We start from the raw sequence: 23,168 nt of genomic DNA, 5'->3' as shown, positions 1-23,168 counted from the left end.
GTCATTACCGCTTTGTTTTGTTTTCTTTACCTTCTGTCTCAGTGTCTTGTCTTTTATCTCTCCTTAATTATTCTTCCTTTTTCCTGCCTGCCTGCCTGTCAGTAGTACTGTGTGCAGTATTTAACATGCTGAGGGTACACATGTCCACCCAAACGCCACAGAACAAATTTGCTACTTTGTTTGCGTTCACAGCTCATTTGGCCCAATCCATGTTCTGGCATTCTGTTATTGTCACGCTTGGTAAGGTTTTCTACACTGCCCACCGAGGGGGAGAAACACGTTCAAGGGGCTGTCAGCTGAGGCTCACATTCACACTTCATCCTGCAGTATTTCCTTCAGGCTTACTTTTTATGTAGTGCACAGAACACTGTCTGAAAAACAGCTACTGTGGAATAGCATGTGTAATCTGGGGGGCATTGCGAGCACATTCCGAAAAAGCAAATATAAAAGTTCAAACAATTGACAAGGAACCTCAAAAAGGAGGCAAGGTGAAGCTGTGGGGAACGCCATCAAGTTCAAAATCTTTCTGTGCCATTTAACTACCCACATCTTAACCTTTCGGGAGGGTCAAACACACACTTTAGATACAATCAGAGATAAGTACGGCAGCTGTGTGTGCCTAATCATACCCCCCACCACCGTCATAGTCACATGTCCACGTATACATAAGCTCTATTTTATTCAACACAACACCATCCCCCACATACTCCAATGATTGAAGAGGCTGGGGAAAGTGTCAGTGTGGTTTGATCATTCTAACGGCCATGAAGGTTGAAGGGAAGGGACATGGTCTTGTTTGCAATTCCACAGGTGGAGCTGGCGGGTGGTGGGAATGTCCCAGCTGGTCTCACAGTTCTAATCTCCCCTAGGTAGCAGCAGTCCATCCACCCACCGACTGTAAAAACAATGGGTCCCTATGGCACGGAGCTGATTGCTGTTTCATCAGGGCGAGGAGTATAGTCAGTGGAGAGGAGCTCTGTCTCACACTGTTTGATGAACTTGTTTACTTTTCCTGCGCATAGGAGGCCCAGAGCAAACCGATTGGCAAGCAGCATGTTTATCAGAGGCTTAGAAAGCATTCCCGATTATAGCGGACAGTCAGAGTTACGCCAAAGCCACAGCAAAATGCTTAATTAGAGCTTTCTGAAAATAACGTCTTGATACCACCCCCTATAATGCCCATTATTACTGCTAAGTATGCTCCTCCATCAAGTATGGCATGTCCTAATGCGAGCCTCACAGTAGAGAGCCAACATGTTTCAGTGGGCTCGAATAGCTTTGCTGCACTCTCCCACTCAGAAAATAATCTTCTTCCCAGCAGACACCTCTGCACATGCCCGACACAGGAAGGAACGCATATACTAACGTTAATTGGTTTGGTAAAATTCCATTTTTCTTTTCTGAAAGCTCTCAAATACACAGCATTATACAGAGAGATGGCGTGTGTAGCATCATTGTTTTGACATTGTTTTACACCCAACAAAACATGCTAATTGTTTAATTAATCAGGTCAATCATACAGTTTATTATATTGATTAAGTGCATTTTTGCCTGTTCTTGTAGTGAGAACATGTGAATATGCATAAGGAAAATGAGAAGACATTACACACTGTTTTCCTCTCACTACCACCCACTATGCCTGACATCTGTTCTCCACCTCCACCACACTTCCTACTCTGCACATCCCTCTGTCATTCTTCATACACCCTTCTTCTACCCTCATCTTTCGTCACCTTTTTACCCTCTTCTTCAATACACCTTCCTCTCTCTCCACCTTTTACAGGTGCTTCTTTGGCTATCCATAGTGATCTGACACACACACACACACACACACACACACACACACACACACACACACACACACACACACACACACACACACACACACACACACACACACACACACACACACACACACACACACACACACACACACACACACACACACACACACACACACACACACACACACACACACACACACACACACACACACACACACACACACACACACACACACACCAGTGTGAGGGTGATAATTGAGTGTGTGGAAATGAGGCTGGCTGCCTCTGTGTCGCTCTCAGCTAGCGTACTGGGATGGCTGCTGTGGCCCTCAGGAGGCAACAGTGAGGGGGTTAACGCAACGACGGGCCCGGCACCTAGGGGACACTTGCCGTTTCATCCTGACACTCGTTTGTTTATACGGCACAGCCTGGCTGAGGGGAGCAAAACAGTCAGGGTGAGAGTGGAGATCTTCACCAGGGGAACAGGCTGACACAGGGAGAAAGATAGATAGAGGGTGAGAGAGAGACGGGAAGAGAGGGAGAGACAACACTCCTCCTCTTCCCTGTGGTCTGACAAAAAGATGACAGCTTTCCTCTGGAGCTCGCTCTGCCCTCCCTGGGCTCAAAACCTCACTTGTAGGCGAGCGGCCTGTCAGACACAGCTAACTAGGCTGCCCCATGAGAGATGCAGGAAGCTTGACAGTTTGTTACTAGTTGGCAAAAGGCCACTTTAGCAGGTCAGTGTCTGCAGAGAAAGTGCCAAAGAAGTGCCACTAATCAGTTACCAGGCAGCTCTTAAGAGAGCTCATGTGAATATTATCCTCCCCTTACGCCCACAGCTAGTTCAAAGACTCATTATTATCAGTGAACTGTCTCATACTCAAGCCTCAGATTCATAAACCAAGCCTAATGCAACTGTAAACATTAGGTACTTGAGAGCATCAGCGCTCTGTGGGTTATGGTTTTTGTGATGTCGGTCATGTCCCTTCCCTTCAACCTTCATGGCCGTTAGAATGATCAACACCACACTGACACTTTCCCCAGCCTCTTCAATCATTGGAGTATGTGGGGGATGGTGTTGAGTGGAAATATGGCATTTAATGTCTATGCCCCACAGCTTGCAGGTACAAGCAAGCAGCAAGGTAAAGGTCCATGAGCCAACTGTAGTGAAGAGAGTGGTACATTGCACAATTGCATCTCAAAATGGAGAGTAATTAACTTTTGTGTTTGAACAAGATATGTATACCACACCTATTCGGTGTTGTATTGTTAAAACAAGTGAAGACTATTATTTTGTCCAAACCTGGCCTCTCTATTGATTTAATGGCAATGTCCTTCTAATTTCTTCAATTGATTTGTCCAGGGGTTCCTAAATTACCTTAACTACTTTTAAAAGAGAAGCTTGAGCGGAGGGATCCTTTTGTTAAAGAATTAGAACTGTGCTTGCAAAGCATTGCTTCAAAGCAAAGCAAACAGAAATGCTAGTTGTGATTGTGTTCATATTTTACAGTGCCTGATTACTTGGTTCAGGTTGTTCTTTTTAAATGTTATAATGAGTATTTCTCAACTCCATTTACCTTAAGTCCCCACCCCCATCAATTTTACATTGCAAGAACTTCTCCAGCATGCAATCCAAACAACATTTTGAAAATAATAGTTGAATAAGTAATAGTTTTCCTTTTTATATGATTGGTTTCTTGGCCGTCTCTGAATCATTTTTGGGAGCATGTAGCTCAGTTCTGTGAGCCTCTTGTGTTGTCCTTCTAGCCCTGCCATGATTGGTGGGACTCTGTTATGGGGTAGTGCCCTGCTAAGAACTGTCCCCGTCTGTCAGATCTCATCAGTCCATACTGCATTGCTGGGGACAGGGGGACCAAAACTGACCACTGAGTCAACTGACAAGACAGCTCAGCATCCAGTTATCCCAGAATAAGAATGAGACACACACTGGAATGCAAACACCAAGTCACACCGACACATAAACGTAATACACACAGACACATGCATGCAAAAGACCCTGGACGGGCACGATGTAGAATCTACCCCCAAAACAGCCACAACAAAGCCTGTTCAGACACAAATGTGCTCTGACATTGAGGTGGTGATGCTTTGAGTTGTCTAAAATCTCGACAACTGACCCAGAATTGCTCGCGCACAAAAGGGGGTTTTGGGTGTGGGGAGGGAGGTCATGTGTGATGCAGTGTGGAAGAGAACTAAATTGACACTCTCTTGCCTCTTTCCCAGGCCCTGTGGTGGTATTTTCACTCTTGTGACAATGAGGGGAGACAGAATAAGGTGGATCCTTTAACTGGGGTGCACCTAGTTGATATAAAAATGCACAGCAATTACTAGGTGGTTGAAACGTATATGTAAGGGCTACAATGTGCGGTGGGATTGCAAAATAAAAAAAACACTTCCTGTTCACTGATTGAAGTCAAAGGCCATCTTCGTTTCCTCTTATAGCCAGAGAATGAGAGAGGAAGAGGCTGCAGAGGTCAGCACAAAGAGAAACAAGCAGCTGCAATATGTTTACAGCAGCAACCCAGGGGGGAAGAAGAGGACCCAACAACAATATTGCATCCATCTATTTTTACCTTAACAATCTAAATAGACGGCCCACTGTTTTGTCCTTGTAGGCAACATAAAAACATGGGTAAATGTAATATAAAAGCATGCAAAGTTGTACATAACAAAAATGTAAAACAATGACCGTAGCATAAAATATCTTTATGGTAATTTTGAAACAATGTACTTTAACTACACTGAAATGTAACCGCATAGCATTGCCTCAGCTGCCTCGAGGCTTTGCTGCTGCCCTGAGGTTTTGAGCTGCAGCTGGCCGAGCTAGCCTTTCAAACTGATAAGGCTCCACACTCTCTCTGTGCTCTGGTTACGATACGACGGGAGACACGGTAGGAGTGAAGTCCTCCACCTCAAATGACCCCTTAGAGGCAAAAGGCAAGGAGACTGTGTGTCACTCTGGAAATGATAGTGACAATAGGTAAGGTACTGAAAATGTCTGGTGCTATTCTCCATCACACCGTATTTCCCCCTGTCAGACTTTTAAATCCACTGCAGGATGAAAATGGCATTGTTAAATAAAAGGTAGGACACATATATATTTTATCCTCACTTGTTTGACTTGTATTAAAAAAAATCTGAAGGCATTTTAATCAGAATCAGAAATACGTTATTCGTTCCAAACTGGGAAATATTTGAGTTACAATTATTCAAATAAATGTATAAAATGTTTTTTAAAATCTCCACATGCAGGAGAATACAAATATACTTTCTATTTTAATGATGTGAACTGTGAGGGTAAAAGAAGAAGGCTCTCTTTTCAAAATGTGCATCTCTGGTTAGCTCAACAAAGCTTGCTAAACCAAAGCCGGACACAGAAAGCTCCCTTCAGTTTGATATGCTGATATGTGTGCCGTTTTAAGTGAGGCCCTCTCCCTCACCCGCACTGCAGTGCCAGGGATCAAGTGATGGCGTCAACTAGCTAATGACACGACTGCCGCGGGCGACGGCCGGCAGCTTGATTTATACGCGGGGACAGAGATGAATGATTCATAGATTGACATAGGTAGAGAGACACCCAGACACGTGGCAGCTATATGCCCCTCTCGCTTGCCCTCATTCGCTGATACACACCTCTCTATAAATGCCTCGGAACACTTTGTCACATAAGCTTAACATTACACAACTGGCCAGACATGTTACCAATGCTTGTCATTCTCCCCCTTCTATTATCTTAATTTTTTTCCCTCCTGTGTTCATCGACTGCCTGGTCATTTGTTCTTCCCTTTCCATTATAATGCAATGCTAATCGTAAATATGGACGCCAGTGTTGTAGGCTAAAATGAATGGCCCAATCATCCTGCATCAATTAGTCCATCCATCATTGCTGATTGGAGAAGGGGGTGTCTGTGGTGGCTGTTCTCTGTGGTGGCAGGAGGGAGATAGAGATGGCATTAGAGAGCTTTCACGCTGAAATGCAATTTCCATCACTGTTTGGGCACCGTGAACTGCTGTCCACGCGGTGACCTTGCCTTGCTTATTTCAGTGGACTGCCCTCTAAATTACGTCATGCCTGTAATAATTGGCAGCAATGATTTGACAGCATGGGGGTACAGTACATCTCACATGGTCATTTTTCATTATAATGATTCCTACTGAGATGTCACTGTGCTTGACATAACTGTATCTTTATTTATCAACCTCATTAAAAAGGCTCAGACAAAAAGATAGCTACACCAAAATAATGGATCAATATGTTCCCGTAAAACATAGAATACAAACAATAAATACAGGGGGGGTCACATGGAGCGTTGTGGCTTTCTTGCATATCATGCAGTCAGTATACTGAGTTACACGTTTAAAAAAGGAAAGGCTTGAGCATCACTAAGAAGTACATTACAATTTCTAAGTAAGGGCATTGCGCAAAATGAACTCTACTACGCAAATTGAAATAAGTTTTTTATATTTATAAATTATTTAAATGTCAGTGGTTCAAGCCAACACAAGAAGGCAATCCCATATTTGGATAATGCAGTGAAAAGCAGGCAAAAAGAGAACAAGTGTACAGTGAGAGGTAAAATAGTTATTTACATGCTTTGATCACAAAAAAGAGAATACAATTGTGTTTTTGCTGTGAGTTTACTGGGTAAATAGTTTCTAATAGCAGGGGCAATCCCGCAGTGGAGGGCAGACATGCATTGATATCAGTGCCATCTTCACCCTTGAAAAAGCACAAGGAACATTGCAGCACAAACACAAGGTGGACCTAGACCATGGTGGAGCTAACTGCCCGCTAAATATGAGGAGATAAGTAAATCCCGATGGTAACATGCTCAATAAGGAATTTGTGCATTCAATTTATCATTTTACATTATTTAGGCTACTCCACAGGGAAATACTGTATCTCTTTCATAAGTTATGCTAATGGCTGGTACTACCATCTGTGAACTGCGGACCATCAGTCAAGCATAGTGTGCAATCCATGAGTTATGGGAATAATGTGCCATCTATGAGAGATTAATCATTAAAGGGAGATCTGGGGCTTCCAGTGAGCTGATATAGTTGCGACAGGGACATAAGGCCATCTAACCCAAAGCCGTCACATAACACCATCTCCACCAATACTCCTCCCCAAGCACAAAGCACCATGCCGGGTCCCCTCCAATCTACTCAATAAACAAGCCTGGGGCCGAACCCAGACAGAAGATAATGGTTCACCTGGAGGTGACAGGAAAAGAAAACAGAGCTCTTTGCATAACGAATGCAGATAAAGATAAGCAGGGTGAAGCACTTAGGAATCTTGATAAGGGATTATCCAAACATTTCTGAAACTGAATACATTTTCTTTTTCTAAAGCATGCAGGAGCACTCCTTTAGAGAGAGCCAGTACTACAGGTATGTTCCTGCTGAATTTGCAAAAGCTGATGGTTGTGCTTCTGCGGTCAGATACATTTAATAAAAAGCAGAAGTTCTCAGATTTCACGCAAAGGTCAGAACCAGGGCATTATTCTTCTTCCGTTAATTCCATTGATCATACTTAGGCCGTTGTATACACATCGTTTTCCCAACAGAGCCACTAGCTTCCACATGTGAATGAGAGTCTGCATCCAATGATATCTTTAGTTGCACAGGAGGGCAAAGGAGCACATGCACCACCGCAGCCAGGGATTATCTCACCAAGCATTATTAATCTGATACTTTAGAATGTGTTGGTACTCGCTATGACTCACAACACTGTTTCGGAAACTTATGAGGGAGGAGAGCCGGGGGCACATGGCGCTACAGCCTATGTTATGCAAGCAATGACAAAAGGCTGGCGAGTTCAGTGAGCGTTAGCAGCCCGTGGCCAAATTAGCCCATATCAGGACGTTCTAAAAACATCCATGCATGTGCCCCGCTGCTTGACTGGAGCAGAGAAAAGGAGGCCCAACCTGAGAAGAACGATTTGTTTGGGTGGTCGAGTTAAAGCCTAGTGCTAAATGGGCAACGGTTCTGGTTAGAATGCTAATGAGCCCATTCCCCTCCTGGATGGAGACATCAAAGGCGAGCGGAGCTCCCTCTCTCCGGCTGCACAGGGCTTCATGGTAACATTACATGGCTCAGTGTGCGCCTGCATCAATGTGTCTGTGTGCGTGCGTGTCAGTGGGCGTGTGAGAAGGCGACAAATGCGCGGGGGGAAAGGAGAAATAGACAACATGATGTTTACATTAGGTCTATTCTCTTGGGACTGTGCCAGCATCCAGCCATGCTGTGACACACATCACACGAGCAACCTGGTACCATTCATAATTACCCTCTATTCAGCGAAGTCTCATTTAGCATGCTATTATCAGAGATCATTGTTATTTCCCTCTATGTATGTATGGAATCCCATTGAGACCAACATGTCTAGCGCAGATAACAGTGCTATTTTGGTTAACCCCATTGTGTACATAATACTGAAGACATACAACCCATAGAGAGTTCCCATCAGTGATTTCTAAGGATTTAATAGAGCACCAGGGCATAAGAATCGTCTCTAGATAAAAAAAATTGTCCCCATAAATAATGCTAGGAATATAATAATGTATTTATTTCTTTTTGGGTACTGGACAAATCGCACCCTGGGCTTTTTTTTCACTTATTTTCTTCCTATTCACATCCCTCTGACAGAAAGCCAACAAAACTATCACCAATATAACTGTCGTCTGCTTTACTGTGACCACGCATTGCACTTTAAATTAGTAATACCACATACAGAAAAGTGAAACTTTCCTCCCAAAAGTTACCTACACATGGGAATAACATCAATTCCTCCCAAAATGTCTATAGGCAGGAGAACTTCCAAAAGTGTGTAGGTGGTATACTAACTTTTTTTTTACATAAAGCAAAGACTCTGTCCAGTTTTCACATGCTGGCGGGAGGCCCACCTCTAGAACTAAGAGAACTAAACATGGCTCAGGTGCGTGAGGCCAACATGATGGATCATCCTGCTGTGAAGCTGCCCCTCTGCAGAGCCCTGAGAAGACAGCTGGGAGATAAGGCAGGCCCTATATGAGAGCACATCTCCTCTTCACATCGATCCTCGCCGCCACCAAGGCAGGAGGTCTTCACATGCCAAACCACAGATAGGGGTAGAGGGAGAGCCGGGGTGAGAACGCAGAGAGTAGCTTTGCAGGTTTAGCTGCCACCTTCTAGTGATAAAGACACAGGAAGATAAAACCCCTCTTGGCCTCATGCGAATAAAAGCTTTGTTAAATGATTAAGCATGGCAAATATAGCAAGCTTCACAAGAATGCACACATAACAAAATATTAAAGTAACGGACTTGATGTTATCCTTATGAACACGGAGGAATGTGAGTCTTAGTATTTTACTTTACTGTATTTTATTTTCTTTTCTTGTTATTTGACCTTGTATCTTCTGCCAGTAACGTGGCAGGAGTAGAATCACTGCAAGTCAATTGATAAAAGACTGAAAGGAGGCTCTCAAAACATGACACTAGCTTTAGAATTCCTTGGGAGTTAATAAGCACAGCTGCAGGTCACAATCAACTCAAATGTTTTCTAACAGCGCATGGGAATAATTGACACACAAGATCTCACAGGACTGTGCTGACAGCCCCAAATTCCACTTCATTTTGGTTGCTGCTGTGTTGAAACGGAGCAATCTTTAATACCCTTACGCCTATTACTCGCTGAAGGAGGACCTGGATCAATCAACTGTGTGTCCTAAGATTCGCAGACCTGTTAAGGGTGATTTGCCATAAAATAACAATAATGAAAACATAATAGCAAAGAAAATAGCTTCTTGTGTTTTTCGCGATGTCGGAAAATGAGAGTCGACTGCAGCAGAGACAGACACCAATCAGAGGACAGTATACCTGCTTTACAGGGCTTTGTTATGGAGACGTGTGTTTGTGACCTCTGATCTCAATCACCAACAGCTTTTTTCGAAGGCCACTGATAGAGATTGGGATGCGGCACTGCTATGCAACAACAGCTGGAACGTTTGGAGTCTTAACCGTGTATCAGAAGATAAGGGCCACTCCAGGCTCGTGATTAGATGTGAATAAGTAATTTCAACAGGCTCTGTGTAATGTACTCTAATGGAAATCATGTGCACTGAGCAGTTAACTATGCTGTGGCTTTGATGTTGCTTTAAGCACTCGCCTCTGATGAATCAGATTTCATGGCAGGTGTTCAAATCATAATAAATAAATAAGAACTGAAAGAAGTGCCATTTTGCAAAGTGACTAATTATGTCCTATGTGCTGGTTTTGTTAAACAGATATATTCACTCTATAGGAGGTATATGTAACAAGGAGGAACATTTTTTACAGAACAATTGATGTCAGCATGTAACATCCTTATCTATTTGTTAGTGCTGTTATTTAAAAAAGGATGTTTGTATACATATGCACTGTGAATAAACAGGAAACACATGGTTCACTGTTATTAGATATTAACTAGTAAATTAGATAGATTAAATCAAATGCAGCCAAGTCTACATTCTGCAAAACTGAAGCCTATCAGCAGACGATGACATATTCAAAGTGACAACTGACACAGATGGGTAAACCGATGCTGAAGCAGTGACCTTATTTCATTGTCATACCATTCCAACATATCGTCAAAAAATCCCCTTCGGATTCAAAACTAACCACCTCTAACTGGGTGGAATTTTCCCCAACCTCTTGTTGCTGTGGTGAATAATGATTATTGCAATCGTGTCAGTGAAAAGTCAAATTCAGAAACAGTTGGAATGGGCAGTAACATCCTACTGGAGTTCCCGACCCATTATTCGCACATCACGGTTTGCTGCCTCAGATTTCCTGCAGTGCTTTGATGATAATGTTCTCCGGCAGGCCGCTAAAGTTATGACCGACTCGCCGTGTGGCTCAGTGCGAAGCTCCACTGCACTGCGCTCTAATGTTTTTGCCTTACTTTCAGCCATTTAAAACAAACACTTGAGCGAAATAGACACTACAGTCATGAACCCATGGAAGGACATGGATGACCATGTGAGATATGGAGAGATCAACATGAATTCCTTCATTACCATGAATACAAACAATGAGAAGTATCACAAAGGTGTTTACTCACCCCCCCCTCCTCCCAGCAGACTGGAATTTGCTGAAAAGAGAAGATGAAAGAAATCAGTCAGAAAAACGTCAGCAAATATGGATTATTCAGAGTCAGCAATATTTGGACAATAAAATCTGGATTCTCCAATGGAAAAATTGTCCTTTTTCAGGAATAACACCTTAGCAGCATGTTTTCTTTACTCTTATGATCATTTGATATCCATTAGAAGTATAACACATTTCACTGTGAACGACGAGAACAGGAAATGTAGTATATTATAGAAGTCCTCGAAAGAACACAGGTCGGTTTACTGCGCCAAGACAAGCTTGAAATGGGCTTGAATGATTATGTCACATATTCTTTCTCAGTCGAATATGTAATCCCACATTTGAATTGGGGTACCTAAAAAAAGGTTTTCAGAGAAGGCAAAGAGAAGAAATAATGTCATCTAATACTTTTTTCTTTTTTGTTTAACCACATCCCCAATTGACAGAGGTGATTATTTTGTGTGGTAGTGTTTCCCTTTGAATAATAAATTGGGAATAAATTCAGGCAGCAGCTAATTTTAATGTGAACTCCTTGGTTGATTTCTATCTTGGCAACATGACAGAGGTTACATTCAATAAAACATTTGGTTCATACAAGCAATTTACAGTGGGCCGAAGTTTGAGAGCGTAGACATATTGTCATGAAACAAATGACATATTGGAGATGATCCACAGCTGTACGTGAAGGCCCCTGAAGTTGAAAAACCACTTGAATACAGCCATCAACACAGCACGTCCTCTTTGTAGTGTCCATGGTGTCTACATGTTATGACTATCTGCTCATGCACACACCAAACTTGGAAATGGGTGTCAAGAGGAGCAAGTGAATGCACCATTAGCCTTACCAGAGGTCTGTGCTCTCCAAGTTGCTTTCTAGGTTCTTTAATGGAAAACAAATCGTTGGACTTGAGCTCTTCAATACAAGACTTCTGGTTAAAAAAAAAAGGGATACATTCTCACGTGTGACAATAATATCTAGAACAGCCTCTTTAATAAAGTCTGACTCAATGTTGTCGGCATAAAGCCGGTTAGTTCACAAACACATACTATCACTCCGCCCTGTTGTCCATCTGAATCTCCAACATTAACCGTAGTTTACTGGTTCAAGAGAAGGTAACATCAGCTAAGTGGAGAGCGTATCATTAGAAATGAACCTGTCAGTAGGAGACATCCGTTGCACATGAGAGGAGAAAGATTAGAGGGGATTTAGAGCACATCTGTTAATTTGAGTGTAACTGAAAGTAGGTAGCCTATATGTTTGAAGTGTAGTTCATCCAGCGGTCATTGAAAAGAATCATACACTGCAACATGCCTTTTAATGATCTTCAGTTTCAGCGAAGGCATTGGCTATCATTAGCAGTGAACGCCACTATTAAACGCTTATTATTTCTCAAAATACGCTTTAGTGCACAAGCAAGAGATAATGAACCATTTGGTATGAAAGGAGAGCTCTACAACAACACCACAGTCCTGTATCTTGTTTTTTGTGTGGGCCTGAATGCGAGGATGAAGGGGACTTCTGGAGTTCACTCAGTTTCCACACCTTTCTGTGGCACCATTATGGCTTTGCATTGTTCTCATTTGAGCACCACACATATGAGTGGGCACAGGGACAAAGAAAGCTCTCCCACTGCAGAATGTGTTTCATCAAAGAGCTTTTGTTGTGTGTGTGGGTGTGTCTGTGTCTGTGTGAGAGTATACAGTATGAGCATAACATAAACACAGAAGAAACAGCAACTCAAACAGGGATGTACTGACAATCCACTGTCATGTTTACAATAGCACCTCTCCAGGTTTTTCTGTGATGAAAAAGACTTGTGTACTCTCCCGGCCCTTTGTTGAGCTCTGGAATGTTTCAGCTATCAAGAGCAAGCGTACAACTCAAACACGGATTTCCAAGAGAAAAAAAACCTGCCTGTTAACATGTGGCTGCAACTAAACAAATCAGAATTTGGGAAATATACTGTAAGGAATGTCTAATCTTGTCTCATTGTTTTTTTAAGTATGTATTGTATGTTGCTGTTTTACGGTGATGATATGTAAGGGATAATGTGCTTCGCGTCGGGCTCCCTGATCAGCCAGTTGGGTGTTCTTTTCCCCATAATGACCGCCTCGCTGCACATTATCCCGCTTATCACACTGCCAGATACTAAACAAACTAACGACTCAACTCCCAATATTAATTTAAATTATTTAATTGACTCAAAAATGATCATATTTCATCCGTAAAAAATAATAATCAGTTCCACTGCGCACCACCGGCTGGAACTGTGACAACAACAACAACAACTTTACGGCAGCACTGATCGAGGTTTTCTGTAACTGTTCCAAGTCTGTTCAGTTTCTGATCCACTAACAAATCCTTAGACACAGCAGAGCCCAGACCGTGTTCCTGTTAGTGTTTACTTCCTGTATGTCTGTCTTCTGGTGACTTATCCGACGTCCAGCGCTCCGTATTTTAACCTCTTTTCCTTTCTCTCTCTCGATCCTCCTTAACAACGGTCAATAAATCCTTGACAGCAGTCTGTACTACTGGATTAACAATGTGTCACATGTTCTGAATTGACCAATCAGAATGAGTATTCAACTAAGCCATGTAATAAATAATGATAGGCTATAAATGCTCTAAACTTGGTGTTGTTTATCTAGCATCAGTAAAATGTAAGAACTAGTTTTGGTGCCAGTTAGAGGGAAGCTAATAGTATGCAGGCTTTTCATAAAGTCTATCATCATTTTTAATCTCCTGGGGAGTCTTCCTATTCCTGAGCTATTAAAACACTGGGGTTTAATTACCTGACATTATGGAAATGCATACCTGAGGGGGGCGCTTCATTTACTCCACACCTAATCAGAGATTGGCGATGTGGTTGCTAATCAGTCAGAAACAAATCTTTCGTGTGTGTATGTGGTGGTGGTAGTGAACGGGGTAGTCCGGGCGTTGAGATGTTGGATGCTTTATAACCACATGTGACTCGGTGTGATCACGGCAACAGCCCACTGGGAGATGAAGAGCGTTTGACAGCCATCTCATCTCTGCAGTGGGTTTGATAAATATGGAAGGGGTTGGGTAAAAAACGTTGCTTTATGCCTTTTCATTTCCCCCTCTCCCTGCATCCTCTCCTTTAATGATCAGAATGTCATGAAAAGTGTTTTGGCAGTTTATCTTAAAGCACTGTGCGGCTTATGCACACAAAAATATCTGTAACCTACAGAGTCACCGAGCTCAGCCAACACAGATACATATCAGAGGAGAGATTAAAATCCCAAAGTGGATGTGGACTTGTTTTGACAATCCGTCTTCAAGCATGAGATAAATAAGAAACAGCTGGTAGAGAAGCTAACCTACAGCAGCACAACGAGCAGCCCTACATGGCTGTGTGCTTGGGCCATATTCAGTGTGATTTTCCTGAGAAGTGCTTCAATTATCTTGAGTGAAAATCAAAACAGAAATCCATATTTGGCCACATCCACTCCATAATGCATATTTTATAGAGTGTATATTAATTATAAACTAGCTCTCCTTGCTGTTTGTGCTTGCCCTGGGCTCAGTCGGGCTATCTTGTGGCGAATCAACACATTTCTGCCTTCAGGGAAGCAGCGGGAGAGCCAACAATTAGTATTATCAGAAGACCATAATCCGTTCCTTCCACATGAAGAGTTGTGTCTTTGGATGCATGTATAATTGGTTTTTGACTTGACCATCCTCTCTTCAGTGTCCGCCGCGGTGTGTCCCCTTCGGGAATTTCTTGAATATTTCTTTTTTTTTTCTGCAAGGACATACAAGGAACACATCTCCGTCTTTAAAACAACTACACGGATCCCATTAGACGAAAGAATGCAGTGATCTGTTAATATTTCACAGAAACTGACAATTTCTTATGGTATTTATGACAAGTCTTAAAGGTGTTCAAGGACCCAGTTAACGAGAAGAAAGTGTGAAGCCAAAGTAGTAGGCTTTGACTTGGTGTTTGTCCGGAGTGCCGCTGAGAGTCGTCCCAGTAGTAACCACAGCATGGGTCATAAATCTCAGTGGAGGGGCTCCCCGGACTGCATGAATATGGCAGGTCATTAGGAACGGCTGGTCCACGGTATTAGGCCAGCCCATCAAACATATGTCTGAACTGTCACTGTAGGAGGACCCGTTTCCTGTCTGCCCTTTGACCTCTGAACCCTTGCAGCCACCTCATTTATCCCTCAGCCAATAAGAAAAGCAGTGGGTGCGCTGCTGTGTATTTTCACGCCAGGAAAATATTGATAACAGAAGCCTAGCTGGAGAGTTTGACAGGCACAGTTTATGGATTATGGCACTGCGTCAAGAAGCCTGCACAGACACAAACACGGTGAAAAGGAAGGGGGAAACCACCCTCTTGTCTCACTGTGTCCATATATTTACAGAGCATTCATAAAAGTAGCATATGTGCACTTCAATGGCTGGGTCCTGTGTGTGCAGTGGGCAGCGAGGCATGGATCTGGGTTGTGTGTTCGGCGTCGTCAGCAGAGCCCTAGATCATGCAGTTAAATGGGAAGTGCTAGTGCATAACCACAAAACCTCAGGGCAGTAAACAGATTCACCATCTACCTTCTGGTATCTGCCAGCTAAACTGAACCCTTTAAATATATGCCATCGCATACACACTCCCCTTATCCACAGCAGCCTCTCGCCACACTCCTCAATAAGCTCAGAGGTTAATAGTGTACTCTGCTGTGGCTCTGGGATAAAAGGTGGGGTGCAGAAACTAATAAAAAAGTTTTATGGTTAAGGTTGCCTGCTCTGTTGCAAATAGATGAGTCAAAAAAAAAAAATCCTCTTCATTTTTCAAAGCAACCAGGGCGGTCACTGCAATATAAAGCTCCCAGCCTATCTGTGTCTGCAAATCTTACAGCTATTCCAGAAGGAATGCCAGCAAATACATTTATCAAATAAACTGTTATATGGTGTCCTATAATACCATTAGACTACGTCATATCACCAGATTTCATTTTATTAGCTCAGGGTTTTGAAGCATGTCTTACCTGTCCATTAAGAATTCTGATTTTAGCAAATGTGAGTCCAAACACACAAACTGTCCCAGATACAAAGCGCAAACTAGGTCAATAGTGTTGCTCTTTGTAACCGGGAGTCACATCTTCTTTCTCGATCCATTCTTCTGCTTTAATTAGAAATCATTTTCACAGCTAATTTGGTGAGCACAAAGTAGCATCTACAACACAATGAGCTGCAAATGGAAGGCCTGAAATACTAAAGAAAAGAGAAGCAAAAAGGGGGATCATTTCTCAGATGATGTTGACACTTAGATGGTCATTAGATGTTCCTCTTCAGATGTTCTGATGTCTGATATGATTGCTCTGAATATTCAAAGAGTCAGTGGAGTAAATGACTTTGGATTTTTTTGGGGATGAATAATGTGCTGCTCCACACACAGACACTTTTCCACTCCGCCAGCCTTCCTAACAAGCACTGCTACTGAGCCTGTACACACACACAATCATCCACACAAGTGCCCACATGTTTGTGCCCTTAACACAACTCAAAAGGAATGATCAGATTTGATATCCAGAGCAACCCATGCCATGTCTGTGACTCTCTGATAAATTGAAGCATGTCTAACCTTTAATGATGAGGGCTTTTGTTTCTTTAAGTTGCTGCCATACTTTGCACAAAAACAAATAAAACATATTCGATCCACCAGGTGTGGGATTAGAAAGGAAAAGCATCAGTAGCATTTCTTATTTGTGCCACATAAAAAATGCATGCTACCCCACATGTGGGGCCTCTTCTGAGGATACTGTTCAGCTTTTTTGTTCTTTATAGCTTCCAGTGGCCCTGAGGATTGAGCCAGACAAAGTAGTGGAAGAGGTGGCTCGATCCTCTCAGCTCATTCAGCCCAAACAGCCCAAACAGCCCAAAGCCTTGCTCATGCTTCAGTCAGAATGATGGTCCTGTGGCAGGACAGTATGCATGATTCTACCAAACACAAGCAATATGGACATATTAATAACACAATTCCTATCAGAGCACTACAGCCAGCATTTACTGAAATGTTAACCACATGCCATTGACATAATGCTGTGACATATCATCAAAGCATGCATCTTACATTTGCTCAAAAACAACCAGAATGTATGCAGGCTAGGCAAGCATTTGGCCTCAATATCTGCAGCAACAACAAACTGTATTGGATTTAGAGTATATTGCCAGCTTTGTATATCCTTCATCTTTTACACCAGCTTATAAATAGTTCCAGGGTTTTTCTCAGTTGTTAACAATTGAGGCGGACCTTGTTTGCCGTTCATCAGGTTGTTTTTTAAAGTTGATTTGGAGCCTGTGCATGCAGGTCTTATTCCTCATGTGTATTTTGTACTCTGTCTGCGTTCTTCACAAACAACATTTCCATTAAGTCAGATGATGAGTTGAACTTTGGTCTGCCCTGTGGTATTAACAGTTTGAGCTATTAAAAGCTCATCTGGCTCAAACATGCAGTATAACTCTGACAATCACTGGTCACGTCCATTGCTCCACATAAAGGAGCATGTGTTACAAACTCAGCCATGTGAATGTGTGGCGAGTAAAGCAGCCGTGACTCGTGACAGTGTTACTACGGAGGAAAACCCAAGCAAGGCCTTACTATAATCAGTGCAATAACAAATACAGGCGACTGTGGGTTGCTTCTTAAATGTGTTCATATTCTTAACAGTACTTGTCATATCATGTTGATGGCTGAAACGATGTTGTTTTTGCAGCTCCTTCTTACAGCTATAGCAGTAGTGTTATGATGTCTGAATGTATCAATGTGACAACAGGGTGGTGTCACAGTGATTAATCCGTTTCCTCCGCAGGCTTGTCACCTTCATAACAAAGCAACAATACCAGATGCCAAAGCCAGCCCACACGTCTATTGTTATAATTACCTGACCTTCAAATCCACATTAATGAGCCCAGGATGATCCCATTCTCTTTCATCATTTGGCTTCCTAGCCCTCCTTTTATCTAACAAGGTCACCTTTCACAAGACTGCTTCTCCCTGAAATACACATCCCCCTCATAAATATACATCTACCTGCATCTGCTCAACCCCCAATTCGGAAGAATGGAGCGCCGAGAAATTACAAGAAAATAAAGCTGTAGGTGGGCTCTGCAAAGCGCCAGTTTGTCTTCTGAAGTTCACACCAAGGGAGAGTCAATGCCACCAAAGTTAGACTCAGGAAACAACTTCCTAGAGATTAGATTGTGTTTCTTGATAATTGTTTTCAAAGACACGGCCTATTATACGACGACAGGAGAGAGAGCAAGGAATACTAGATGAAGTTGTTTCTTACCCACTATTGTAATTAAAAATGCACCGTGGTTTCATCTAAAAAAATCAACAAAAGAACCACAAGCACACTTTCAGAAAAACACTTCATTCAATTATGCATTTGCTCTATCCAATTTCAGTCATATTTTACAGCGTGACTATAGTTTAATTTAAGAGAAAAGTAAAGGTTAAACATTATGTTAATAAGAACAAAGCATAACATAATGTCAGGTGGAGATAGCACAGAGCTATAGATATCCACATAAATGGTTGAATAAAGTACACAAATTAAACCGGTTAACGGCATGTGAATCTTAACAGCGGCATATTCTGCCATATTTATGCATGTCTTGACATCTCAGCACACCTCATTGCTAATAGGCCTTAGGCCAACCCGCCATGTGATCCTGCAGAAACTGTTCATTAATGAGACATTTACAGTATCTATAAGTGCATCTGACTAACGCATATTGAAAATAAAATCCAGAAAGGACTTAAGCCATTCTAGGTATTTAACATTAAACTCCGTACACTATAGATGTAGATTTCATTTGTAGACGTTACATAACACAGCAACATATTTCCACTGATGTTCAGCAGCCCTGTGCATGTGAGCCAACCTCCAACAGGCACCATCATTTTCTGGTTGAGATGAAATAGGTTATCTGTATACTTCACAAGGCCCTGTGTCACAGCAGAGCTCTGCAGGATTTGGGCCAGCAGCTGCATATTATGGATTTATCCAGTCCCATTTCTGGATTCATCAGCCTCGCATTAATGCCGCCTCTTCCGTTACTGGCGATCTGGCCTGTTGGGGTGGTAAAGACCTACATGGCTCCTGAGGGCCTTCACAGTCCACAACCCCCGGCTAGATACCCGCAAGGCAGTCAGACAGCTCCCCTCACTTTATCCAAAATATCATGGCTGAGATTCCTCCACGAAAGAGCCAGGACAGCATTAAATTGGAGATTCTCAGCTACTGAAGTGTGGTTTCTGAATCAACCTCCTTACATATCTCTGCTTTCTCTCTGCAGAAAGCAGAGAATGAGGCCCTTGCCCTTGACAGCCAGGCCACGGTATATACACTCCTAATTAGACTCCACATATAGCTTAAGTGCAGAACATTGCATTAAGGAAGAGTGCATTGTCTTTTTTAACACTAAATGTATTTTAACTTCTCTTACTTCCTTAGCAAAATGCACTTAACCGGCACTTAAGAGAATCCATTCCTACCGGCGTCTATTTGATCACATAGGTGTTAGGGTTGAGGTGGTGTGTGAAGTAAGCCCTGTCTCCAGAAGTACTTTGTTTATGTCACAGAGTCTCATCTCCCTCAAGCGCTAACTGCAATCAGGCTGGAGCAACTCAATCATAAGTCCAGTAGAGATACGGCATAATGTTTATGTAACCATGGTAAAGAAAAATGTCCACAGAGGCATCTCCCTCTCTGCTTATTAAACAATGGATTGCGTATTAATTAAATAGACAGTTAATCGCAAACATTGCAATACTTCTACAGTCTGTGTGTGCGTTGCTTTTCGTACTAGATGTACTACAACAAAGAATGTACTTTATTTCATTATAAAAGATACTGTACTGGATAGTCAGGTTTTATAGCTCTAATATCAGACAGATATTCCTTTTGCGTAATACACAACGCTTGTAGGAACTGATGCTCTTAAATCAAGAGCAATGCACGTCTGCTCGGTGTTCTGAAGTACAGGATGAAAAGCTCTTGCGAAGATAAGCAGATTCTTCTTGGATGATAGAGGATCTCATAAATAATCATACCTGTATTAACATTAACACGGGGTTGTAATGGTTTGATTGTAAAGTGAGGTATTTACTTTGAGATGGTTATTTATTTACCATACTTTGTAATGGAAATAGAAAACGTTTTGCACCTCAAAAGGTAATTTCTTTTATTTTGCCCGCTCGACTCACAGTTATCCTAAAGCACATGGCACTTTCTTAAATCAAGAAAAACGGCAATTCTACAAACAGGCTTTTGAATGTAGGTAGGAGCTGTTAGGGTTATTACTTTCCCGCCTTTCAATCAATACGGACTGACAACTGAGCATTGATATCACACTCTGTTATCTCCCTAGCGTGTAAATGCTTTAGCACTTACAGCAAAAAGGGTCTTTTCAAATAAATACCTCACAGTTCTGGCCTTTTGAACAACAGGGGAATTTGTGTAGATACAGAAATGTCATGGTCTGCAACAATAATAGCGTAATATTGTTTTGAGTTTGTACTTTTGCAGTGCTTATGGATCACACAATGTTCAATTCAGTGCTGCTTCAAACAAGCATCTGACGTTGTTTTGTTCACACATTCACACAGAATCTCCTCAGATCATTTCCTGCTCACCATCCTCTGCAGGCCTTGCTGTAAAACAAAACAAAAACAACTTGTTTCAATTGCTTATTCAAGGAGGTTGAAAAATGCTACTTATAAAAAGAGTAAAACACAGTGCTGAACCTGTTATACAATAAGAGTGATTTCCCTGATTTTATCTCAACTGATTATTTCCTTTCATTGTCACCAACTTAATATAGATTGAATAAAGAAGTAAATTGGCAATATGAACAGTTGGAAAAAATATATATTCTGTCTTTATGGTTTTCTATTGTTTTGACCAGTCTTGAGCACTTTATGTCCGGCTTAGTTATTTATTTATTTGTGTCAACTGAATTGAAAGTTCCTATTAGTCTGGTCAAATTAAATTTACAGTACTGCCCATCCCACTGAGTCTAAAAACATCCGGCCTGGCTGACACTCAGAATAGCTTTCTATTTCATCATCCTGTCTGACGTCGTCCTTTGACTAACTTATTGATGTTTAACCAGAGGACGAGGTTGGGCTTAATAGAACCTCATCAGAGGACATGAGCCCGTCCCAGTTTAATGTGATGTCTGCCTTATCCTCATTTGAAATAACAACTGAAATCTTCAATTTAAAGAACTCATTAATCACCTATGTTTGAAAAGCTAGGCGTGACACATAATTGCCATTACACATTATTCTCACTGGGTAATTCAGCTAAGCGTACAATAGCACATCTGTGAACATATTGCCTGTATTCTTCTTCTTGTATCTGTTTTTGTATCAGAAAGTGATCCTTGCAGAAGAATGGGACACATTATCAACCGCATCAAACTAAATAATTGACATACATGTGGCAGGCTGATGGACTACAAAGCTACCTTGGGGATCCTTAACTAGCACAATAGATTGACAATGGTTGTATCTCTCTTAATGATATTGCCGTCCTCCTGCTGAACTTTGCAGTATTGCTTAATTGCAGCCATTAATTGGCTCGCCTCCAAGCGCTTTATTTCATTGCTGATCCACATGCATCCTAGCCATCCTAATGCTGGGCCGTGTGCTAAAGCCAGTAGTGACATCACACTTTCTCCTTCTGTTGTGCTGATGAGAAGGTGCATTAACCATTCTGTGCAAAATAAAGGAACTAGCATTAGTGAGACTTTAGGGTCTCCTGCTGGTTTACTTAAAAAAAAAAACGTTGTGAGAGCAGGAGCTTTCCCACCCACAGATGACAGGGCTTTTCTCAGGTAGGTGCCGTACAACACTCAACAAAATGTCCTTCTCAAATAACACAATCTCAACAGTTCACATATAATGTTAGAGTTGAGCTGCACAAGAAAGTGGGTAATGACCAGAAGCAAACTCAGCATGTGGTACTTTTACACAAGACTGTCAGCTTTAGTGTTCCTGTGTTAGACCCTCTACAATAGGAGGTGGAGCAGTGAACACAGAGCTGCTTCACTCTGGCAGCTCCAACACACCACTAAAACACTAAGTCACGCCAGCACACTAGTTACATTGTCACTTGTGGTGAGCCATTTAATGTGGCTTTTGCACATGCTGAAGAAAAAGAAGGGTTTTTTTCCCCGAGGCACACAAACCAAGGCTTACTGTGAGTCTGACTGTAGATCTGGCTGTAAAAGGAGGCACCCCTTGAAGGTCTTTTTAACTCTACTCGTTATAATTCCTATTACTTGCACTTGTAAAATGACCGAGAACGCAACGTGAAATCAGCATGAATAACCCCACATTAACATTCAATTTTAATGGCCTTGCCTGGACATTTCATGCAGACGCAGATCCCACTGTAAAATTATACAAATCCACCCTCACATTAAGCTGACAAATCAACAGAAGGTGGGAGCCTGGGAATAATAAAAAAAACTGAATCTGGCCTGTAAATGCAGCAGATATAGGAAAGGATGAAATGAAAGCTCCAGGCAGCCTGTGAAGGAATTCTGCATAAAATCATACAAGTGATAAAATAAAAGTTGAGAGAGGTGTACACGATTTGTTTGTAATTCAGATTGTGAGGCCAAAAAAGGAAACGAGGAATAATTCTCTTGGTTTGTTGAGAAGAACAAAACACACCAAGTGCCAAGTGTTTTTCCCTCCGACAACAAGGTACCGCGCAAGAGCATAATGTTATCACCCAAGTTAAACAGCATACTCATTTAAATACTGGAAGTTTAGAAAAGGCAGTGACATTTACAGGCAGCTATAAAACAGCCGCTGCACGGTATGATTATGTCATCTAGAAACCTTTGTTTCTGATTGGTTTGGAGTCTCAGTAGGTACACACAAGTAATATTGCCACAATCACAATATATAGGATCAATCATACCAGCAGTTGCTGCCCCACCATTTCCCAGTATCCAATATGGCTGAAGAGGCAGTTTGATCCTCAGAAGGACTCAGCAGTAACCTTGCATCCCAAGGACACATCATTTGAAATGCATTGGGTGCCACCGAGCTGTGATATATCCTTTTTACGGAATTAACCTTAGCTAGTCTTTCCTGTCACCAACCAATCAGGGAGTATGAGTAGGGACAGGTCCCAAGTCCAGAGTGAAACACAGAGCACATTTGCGTTGCCTTTTGTATTTCTGCCAGCTCACAGGGCAT

The 23,168-nt window shown here is 42.1% G+C and overlaps 1 protein-coding gene across 1 annotated transcript in view; it reads right to left on the bottom strand.

Annotated features, from left to right (window-relative positions):
- Positions 1-23,168, bottom strand: part of macrod2 (mono-ADP ribosylhydrolase 2) — a 365,664-nt gene that overhangs the window by 250,129 nt on the left and 92,367 nt on the right. The window contains exon 4 of the mRNA XM_063875359.1: positions 10,889-10,918. Within this exon, the coding sequence (XP_063731429.1) occupies positions 10,889-10,918 (30 nt within the window). The remainder of the gene's footprint in view (positions 1-10,888; positions 10,919-23,168) is intronic.

This window comes from Eleginops maclovinus, chromosome 22 (assembly GCF_036324505.1).
Source record: "Eleginops maclovinus isolate JMC-PN-2008 ecotype Puerto Natales chromosome 22, JC_Emac_rtc_rv5, whole genome shotgun sequence".
Lineage (NCBI taxonomy): Eukaryota > Metazoa > Chordata > Actinopteri > Perciformes > Eleginopidae > Eleginops > Eleginops maclovinus.
Note: the sequence above shows the minus strand (reverse complement) of the source record. Positions and strands in the feature narration are given on the sequence as shown.